The 8,701-nt window shown below is 39.9% G+C and overlaps 1 protein-coding gene across 1 annotated transcript in view; it reads left to right on the top strand.

Annotated features, from left to right (window-relative positions):
* Positions 1–822: 822 nt before the first annotated feature.
* The window catches only part of LOC108297773 (zinc finger protein 624-like), a 37,826-nt gene continuing 29,947 nt past the window's right edge, over positions 823–8,701 (top strand). The window contains 3 exon segments of the mRNA XM_017520482.2: positions 823–949; positions 5,199–5,287; positions 7,515–7,580. Coding sequence (XP_017375971.1) covers positions 5,201–5,287; positions 7,515–7,580 — 153 coding nt within the window. The 5' untranslated portion in view covers positions 823–949; positions 5,199–5,200.

Here is an 8,701-nt window from a genome sequence, read left to right on the forward strand (position 1 = left end):
AATTTCCAGTTTATTTTCAGGCATTCATATCCATTCTACTTGATTGGCGTTATAGTCCTCAATTGTTGTCTCTTCCAACTCTGAGGGAATTGTCATAAAGTGAATTGCTCAGAAATAAGTGTTTCCAAGCACTTTTTCACACACTTGTCTGGATCACATCTATCTGTTCTCTCAAGGGCTTTCTTTAGTCGCACCTAATGTTCCAAGGCAGGGGTGTGTCATTACTTGTACCTCTAGTGCTATTGCTTTTGACACATAGTCAAGGCTTCTCAATAGAAGTGTACTAATTATTATTATTATTATTTTGAGACGGAGTCTAGCTCTGTCGCCAGGCTGGAGTGCAGTGGCGCAATCTCAGCTCACTGCAACCTCCAAGTCCCTGGTTCAAGCGATTATCTAGCCTCAGCCTTGCGAGTAGCTGGGATTACAGGCACTCGCCACCACGCCCAGGTAATTTTTGTATTTTTAGTAGAAACGGGGTTTCATCATGTTGGCCAGGATGGTCTCGATCTTCTGACCTCGTAATCCGCCCGCCTCGGCCTCCCAAAGTGCTGGGATTACAGAAGTGAGCCACCTCACCCATCCGCGTATCCAATTTGAATTTCTTCGCACCCCCAAAGAGCAAATTCCTTCACTAACAGACAAAAGGGGCGGGGACTCAGGCGTTGAGGATTCTGGGCATTGTAGTTCCAACGCTCCGGCTGCGCAGGCGCAATGCCCTGCCTGGAGGCCAGCCCCGCTGAGCCGCCGCCATTGCTGGAAGCGTTCCCGCCTTGCTCTGCGAGTGCCCTCAGTTGTCCTCAGTTCGGCCGCCAGGTACTCGATGTCCCAGGCGCCTGGCCTCGATAGCCCGCCGCCCCTCCCTTGGCGCTTGGCTCTCGACGGCGTCCGGGGCGTGGCCGTTCCCTCGAGAGCCCCGTCCCTGAGCGGACCCGCCCACCTCTGAGAGGTGATTGGGGCTGGGCCTCCTTCCCGAGTGTGGGCTCCATCTCCGGCCGGTCTCCCTCATAGGTCGGGCCGAGTGCCCTCTGCGGCCTCCTAGCCCGGGTCCGAACCCTGGAACCTCCTTCCTGGCGGACCTGTAGGCGCTGGGGTTAAAGAGAGCCAGGCGCGGGATGTGAGCTGGGATTTGAGTAGGGCGGGCGGGCCCCTTACCTGACTTTTCCTGTCTTCCCAGCCCCGCGCCTTGCTGGCCGAGGAGGGGATCCTCGGAGTGGGTAGAGGAGAGCAGTTAGGAAAAGAAGGCGAGGTTGACAGAAGCATGTCCCTCCTGGCTTCTGAACTGGCAGGGATGGAACTAGGTTTCACATCAGGGGATCTGCGCTACACTCTCGGTTATCGACGCAGCTTCTGAAATGTAGCATTTCACATACTGTAATCACCTTTTAATCACTTGTCACTCCCTGACATAAGGATGGTATTATTGCATTGGTTGGGAAATGCTGGACTAGTACATTGTGCTGAGATTCTTAACAAAAACATAGACCTTTCATTATTTGTAAATACACTGGCCAAGGAAGCAAAACAAGTAAAGTTTCTCCCTAAGTCTCTGGACACTTTTGCAATAGTCCGAAAGACGGAGCTTGTAAATATCTAGGGAAATTATAACTGGGGAAATATGGGCCTAGATACCTTCCGCATAATGACAAAGGGGACAGTAGAAACATAGTGTGGTTACTGTCAAGTACTAATAGCTGATTCATAGTGCTCAAGTGACTTGCCTGTAGTCACAGTTCTACAGTAGCCAAACCAGGGTTAAAACCTGGAGATGTGGCCAGCCACTCTGGGATTTTATTCCTATTCCAGACTCCTATGTATATGTAGATACTTACTTTTGTCTACTTGGAAAGTACAGAAAAGCAGAAAGAATGGTAAACATCACAGCCCGAGGTCTCAGAGGTGTCAGTAGAGTTTTGGCTTACTCACTTGCCGTCTTTTTTTCTCTGCATTATATTTACATGATTGAGATCAAGCTGAATATATTAAATGTTAAATATTGTTCATTCTAATTATAAAATAAAACAAGGTGTTTATTGCAGTTTGGTTGTTAAACTTATGTTACTAGCATAATCTACATGAAGTATTGCCAAGGAGTTTATTAATATTTACAAATATTTTTTAAATGATGACTCAGGTCATTCTTGACAAATGTTAAAGATGAAGAAAATCATTACTCTAGACCCTTGGAATTGAGAATGCCTCATGTTGCTCTTTGTAGGTCTGCTTTAATGTTTGTGGGTTTGAGGAGGGACAATATTATTATTCTTGGCTCATTTTTTTTTCTTTGCAACCTTGCAAAACTGGATATCTTAACTTGCGATTCAGTGTATGGGCTTGGGAGGAAGAGTAACTTTTCAAGCTCCCTGAAATAACATGCAACATCATATATGCATGTGCATTATTCTGTGGACAAGGTCAGATTCTCAGATGGGTCCATACCCCGCAAAAAGTTAAGATTTACTGATATGCATAGATTGTGTAGTGGTGAAATCAGGGCTTTCAGGGTATCCATCCCCAGAATAATGTACATTATACCCATTAAGTAATTCCTCATTCTCCACTCCCCTCCCACTCCTTCACCTTTCAGAATCCCTATTGAGTATCAGGACAATATTTCTTTTTTTTTTTTTTTTGAGACGGAGTTTCGCTCTCGTTACCCAGGCTGGAGTGCAATGGCGCGATCTCGGCTCACCGCAACCTCCGCCTCCTGGGTTCAGGCAATTCTCCTGCCTCAGCCTCCTGAGTAGCTGGGATTACAGGCACGTGCCACCATGCCCAGCTGATTTTTTGTATTTTTAGTAGAGACGGGGTTTCACCATGTTGACCAGGATGGTCTCTATCTCTTGACCTTGTGATCCACCCGCCTCGGCCTCCCAAAGTGCTGGGATTACAGGCGTGAGCCACTGCGCCCGGCCAGGACAATATTTCTTAAATATTACAATATTTCATAAATGTTTTAAAACTAAAACAGTATGTAATTTAACACATAATATGTTAACATGGTACATTAAACTAAATATTTCTTAAGGTGTACTTGTTCAAGCTATATATATCTGTGCCTCACATCTATAGATCCTGATTTCTATCTTGGATGGAGCCAAAGAATTTCCTCTTTAATAAGCATATCCATTGAGTTTTTGGCATTCTCAGATTTGAGACCCCTCTAATTATACATGGGGTGTTTTCATTAGAAAACAGGAGTCATAATTTTCATTACATTTGCAAAAGACTCTATGAAAAAAAATCTAGAGAACTACTGTATAAGGCAAAACCACTTACTGGTTACCTTGAGGCTTCAAAACAGGTATCCCCTCATACTATTCATTCTTTACGTCTTTTATTTCCACACTGCACTGCTTTCCTCCCTCAACTTCTCATTGTTTCTCTTCCACCAAAACCTTTTCATTGTGCCTAGGAAAACCCCAGTGTCCTGGAACAGACCACTCTACATTTTTAAGATATTCACTTTTTTTTTTTTTTTTGAGACAGAGTTTTGCTCTGTCACCCAGGCTAGAGTGCAACAGCGTGATCTTGGCTCACTGCAGCCTCCACCTCCCAGGTTCAAGCAATTCTCATGCCTCAGCCTCCCGAGTAGCTGGGACTATAGGCACGTGCCACCACGCCTGGCTAATTTTTTTGTATTTTTAGTAGAGATGAGTTTTCACCCTGTTGGCCAGGCTGGTCTCGAACTCCTGACATCAGTGATCTGCCTGCCTCAGCCTCCCAAGTGCTGGGATTATAGCTGTGAGCCACTGTGCCCAGCCAAGATATTCACATATTTTCTTGATTTAACTAAACCCTGGTCTCCTCTTTGAGTTAGTAAATTAGTCTGACAATAAATTTCAGTACACGCATGTCTATTTAATTTTTGTGTCCCTAATATTCTTTGCATTCATGATAACCTTACTTTATATATTAGTATTCTTGTTTTTCAAAGAATAATGGTTAAGTACTTCAAGTATCTTTTCAGATGAGCTTCTGATTGTTAGACACTGTAAGGTTAGATTAAGTTCTACTATGTTTATTGAGCAAAGCTACTGAATCTTATGAGAAGCAAGGTACACATTCAGGGAAGGAGCAGATTCCACATGTTTAAGCATAGCAAAGACCCTAAGTGGAGGACCATATAAATTGCTTATAACACTTTTTGCACAAGGTAAGAGTTTCTCAAAAACTCAGTACTTATTTTGTCACTGCCCTTTTATTCATGAGGCTAATATCACCATCCTAGAAAAATTTATATTAACAGCTAATATCACCATCCTAGAAAAATGTATATTAACAATCTGTACCATTTGATATCCTGCATCAGGCACTCCTGGTTCTTGAACCAAGCTCAGCCTCAGCAAGGCCATAGATATCATTAGCCAAAGGTAGAAAAGCTGTGACCAAGCATCCCTGGAAAAGATCTCTGCCACTCTATTCTCCCATATTTTACAACCTATTCTCCCATAGAGTAAAACTTTTACTAGGTATATGCTTTTTTTCAGTATGAAAAGACTATAGCTTAATGCTTTGTGCACCTAATTTCATGTCTCTTCTGTTATTATACCTGCTTCCTTTTTATTGAAGTTTGCCTGATATAGAAAGGATAAAGATCTATTTGAATATCAGATTGGGAGTGGGTAAGTCAAGATTTCCAATATCATTTAAATTTTGAAGTTGTAGTGTTCTCTTTACATGAAACAGATCTCCTAAAATGTTAGGAAATTGACTTCGTGGAAAAGGCAAGAAAAGATTCTTGGAATATTTGTTAGATGAGTGGCAAAGAAAGATTGAAGTATTTTCTTGTACTTCACATAGCATATTGATTCAGTGGAAAAGGTGTGTGGATTTTGGAATTAGATTGATTTGGAGTTATGTATCTGCATGGCCTTGGGTAGTTTAATTTTTCTAGGCCTCAGTTTCCTCATCTATGGAATGGGAATATTATTCCTATTAGGTTAATGTGAAAATAAAATGAGAAAGTATTTTTAAAATTCTTTGTACAATGGCTAGTCTGTTAGTTGTGACTATAGTTAACAGTGCCGAAATCTCAAACTCTGCAGGAGCAAGGGTCTTTGTCCCTCACTGATCTTAAGGGTTACTCTTGTGCTTCCTTAGGGAGGTCATGCTCACTTGTATGTCAGGATTCTAACTTGGCGTGTCTGAAATTCCCAAGGCAGGATTGTTTTTCATGGCTTATTTCTCTTCCTTAGGTATGTCTTTGCAAAACGCCACTCTTTCCGGAGAGGGAAACACAGAGGCAGAGATTATGGCTGCTGTGTTTTTTTCAGTTGGACCTTTGGTAAGTTGGGATTCCCTGTTTTTGACCTACTGTCTTGGTTTGAGAGTATGTTTACTTCTCCTGAAGGCTTGTGACTTCTCTATTTCACCGACACCCCTTCTGGGAACTCAACTAAATAGACCCATGAAAATTGGGTTCACAGTAAAGACTGTAAACTATAGAGGGATGCAGTATTCTTACTTAACCAAATATCAGGATACATGATCTTTCAAAAAATATCTGAGCTGTCGTTAGTTATGACAGGCATCTTTAATTTTGATATTAAATTTGTATTGTTCCCAGGAAATATCAGTTATTTATGGGACAGCAGAATGGAATATTTTTTAATTGGGAAATTTTATTTAGGATATTTTGGGGAAAATATATGTACACAAACACATATCCCAGCCCTAATTCATAGGAACAATTTCCCTTGTGCCATTCTCAGTGATCTCTTTTCTACCCATAAAGAAGTGATCAGGCTTAATAGATGACAGTGAGAGAAAGAATATGTTTAAGACAGTGCTTGGCTGTAGAGAAAACATAAAAAAGTAATAATGACATTACTTAGATGAATAGTAGTTGCTTATCAGTATGATAAAGATGTTGAGTGCTGTGTAAAGAAAGAAATGGGATGTTAGTGTGGGCTAAACTGGTCACAGAAAGCCCGTGAGGACAGTTAGATTTAAGCTGGTACTGAATTACAAGTGGGATTTTAATTGTCATAAAGTGTTTGTGAAAATACTTCAGGTGAGAAAGCGGTTTAAGGGCAAGGCTTCAGAGGCAGAGAACAGTGGGTGAGTTTGTGATTCAAGTTGGAAAGTTGTGACAGATAGGGCTGGAAATTAGATATTTAAGATGAATCTTTTAATGTTTCCCTGAAGACATTTAAATGTGTATGTATGTTTGAGTGTACTTGGGATTAGTATTAATGTGATACAAGCTGTGTTTTAGCAGTGACTTTTAAAAATAGATTCAGAAGAAAAATAATACCAACAAATGTAATTTGTTATAGTAATGGTAGTAACTCGTGATTGTGGTCTTTTATTCTTTGTAGCCAGAACATGCAACATGTAAATAATTCTTAAAACATACCCTTGAAAAGATAAATAAAACCAAAATGTTGCAATTGATCACTAGGTATAGTTATTTGTCTAGTCATATATCACCCTATCAATCTGTCTCCATCAGAGATGGAGGATTCACATTGGCGTTAATTTTCTAGAAACTGAATATATGTGCTCTTTTTAGACAACAACTTGTTGAGGGAGAGTTAGCATAACATTTTTCCTAATGATCTTCAAGTATGTAGCTCTATTATCCATGATTTTTTTAAATGGCACAAAATCTAAAATGGATAACTACTACTAGAAAGTGAAGTAAAATTTCATTTCATTTATTAAATTAGGCCCTCATGGGCTGGGCATGGTGGCTTATGCCTATAATCCTGGTAGCACTTCGGGAGGCCGAGGTGGGCGTATTGCCTGAGCCCAGGAGTTCGAGACCAACCTGGGCAAAATGGAGAAACTCTCTCTCTACAAAAAAACAAACATACAAACAAACAAACATACAGTTAGCCGGGTGTGGTGGCGTGTGCCTGTAGTCCTAGCTACCCTGGAGGCTGAGATAAGAGAATTGCTTGAACCTGAGAGGCAGAGGTTGCAGTGAGCCATGATCGCCCCACTGTCCTCCAACCTGGCCAGTGATAGAGCAAGAGACTCTTATCTCAAAAAAAAAAAAAAAAAAATCAGGCCCTCATGGAGATAGTTTCTAAGTTTTGGAAGAAAACAATGTTATAAGAGGTTGCTGAAATATTTCCTGAGTGACTACTGAGCTATATCCCCTCACTAAACACTGTAATGATTTTCAGTTGTAGAAAACAGTGTTAGTAGGTTTTGAATATTATTCCCGAGCAAATTAGATACTTTCTGAGAAATAGATTTCATCCCAGTATGAAAAGCAGAATTATGTAGTGTCTGAAGGCCCCTTATTATAAGTTTATTTTTGTTTTGATAGGTTCTTTGTTAAAAGCAGTTATATTTCAGTCTTATATGTATTTGTCATTGCCTCAAAGTGAAAGATTATGATTGCATATTACATTGGGACTTTCATTTCAGCCCTAAGTAAAACAGTAGAAGAGGCCATCCCATATACACTGCATCCACAGTAGATTGGTGGTGCCTGTTGAGGCTGTGCTATAGGTCATAGGCAGTCTGTCACTGAGTGATCTTATCCTGTATCCCATCAGAGCCCTGAAGTTACCAAGCCAGATGAAGATCTTCACCTTCAGGCAGAAGAAACAGAATTGGTAAAGGTAATATCTACCATTGTAGGTATGAGGAATACAGAGAAAATTGCCTATTTTACTGTCTCTAATTCTCAATGTTGCCAGTTAATTGCAAGTTCACAGTGATTATTTGATTGGTATGGTAGCCCCAGGGCTGGTGGCATCAATTTAACAGATTTCATTTCTCTCAGAGGTGGCAGCTCTAATCTAGCCAGATAGTCACATCATAATTACTAATGATCAAATATCCTTTCTTCACATAGTCTGATGCTTGTGCTGCATTGTAAGACCCAAATACTGTGCCATTAAAAAAATACCAAGAGTACATTCAACATTGTGGAAATAGCCTTAAGATGAGTTTAAATTGGTTTAGATATTTTATTTCATTATATTTCTTAAGCTTATTTGTGAGTACTGAATCCACTTGATTTTTCCAGAAAAAATAAAAATCAGAAACTTTTTGTCATAAGAAAAAGTATCCAAAACTTAGAAATAAGGCAAAAGATAAACATAGGGCATTTTAGGGTCATATTAGACTATTGTCTTAACAAGCCTGTCTAAGGGTTGTCCGACATAGCAGGGAAGGGTTATGTTGTTGCCTCAAAGTGAAAGATTATGATTGCATGTTACATTGGGACTTTCATTTCAGCCCTAAGTAAAACAGTAGAAGAGGCCATCCCATATACACTGCATCCACAGTAGATTGGTGGATTTACTATTAATATTCAGATCCTAAAAGTTAGATATTAACTTGTAGAAGATTGAAACATTGCAATTATTTTTGCTAGGATAAAAAATGATCCCTAGAGTTATGTTATTACTGTCCTGTAGGACATTAACCAGGTTTGTATCTAATTTTGCAGTCTTATTGCAGCATTCCTTTTTCTACTATCTATACACTGGTTTCTTGCATCTCCTTTAAACCTGTCTTGTCAAGCTGCTGATCCCTCATTAATGACTTAAGTAAATCTTTGACAAGAATTCACTATGCTTTTAAGAGAATTATGTTTTTAAGTTTTTTAAAATTATCCTTTGAAAGACGGTTTTATTCCAGAGATGTTTTGTGTAAAATGTGGTTTTTACTTTTGCTTCTATGAGAAAATACATTCTGAGATTCAGTCTTATGTGTACTATTTTTGAAATGATTT

This window comes from Cebus imitator, unplaced genomic scaffold (assembly GCF_001604975.1).
Source record: "Cebus imitator isolate Cc_AM_T3 unplaced genomic scaffold, Cebus_imitator-1.0 Scaffold841, whole genome shotgun sequence".
Taxonomy (NCBI): Eukaryota; Metazoa; Chordata; class Mammalia; order Primates; family Cebidae; genus Cebus; species Cebus imitator.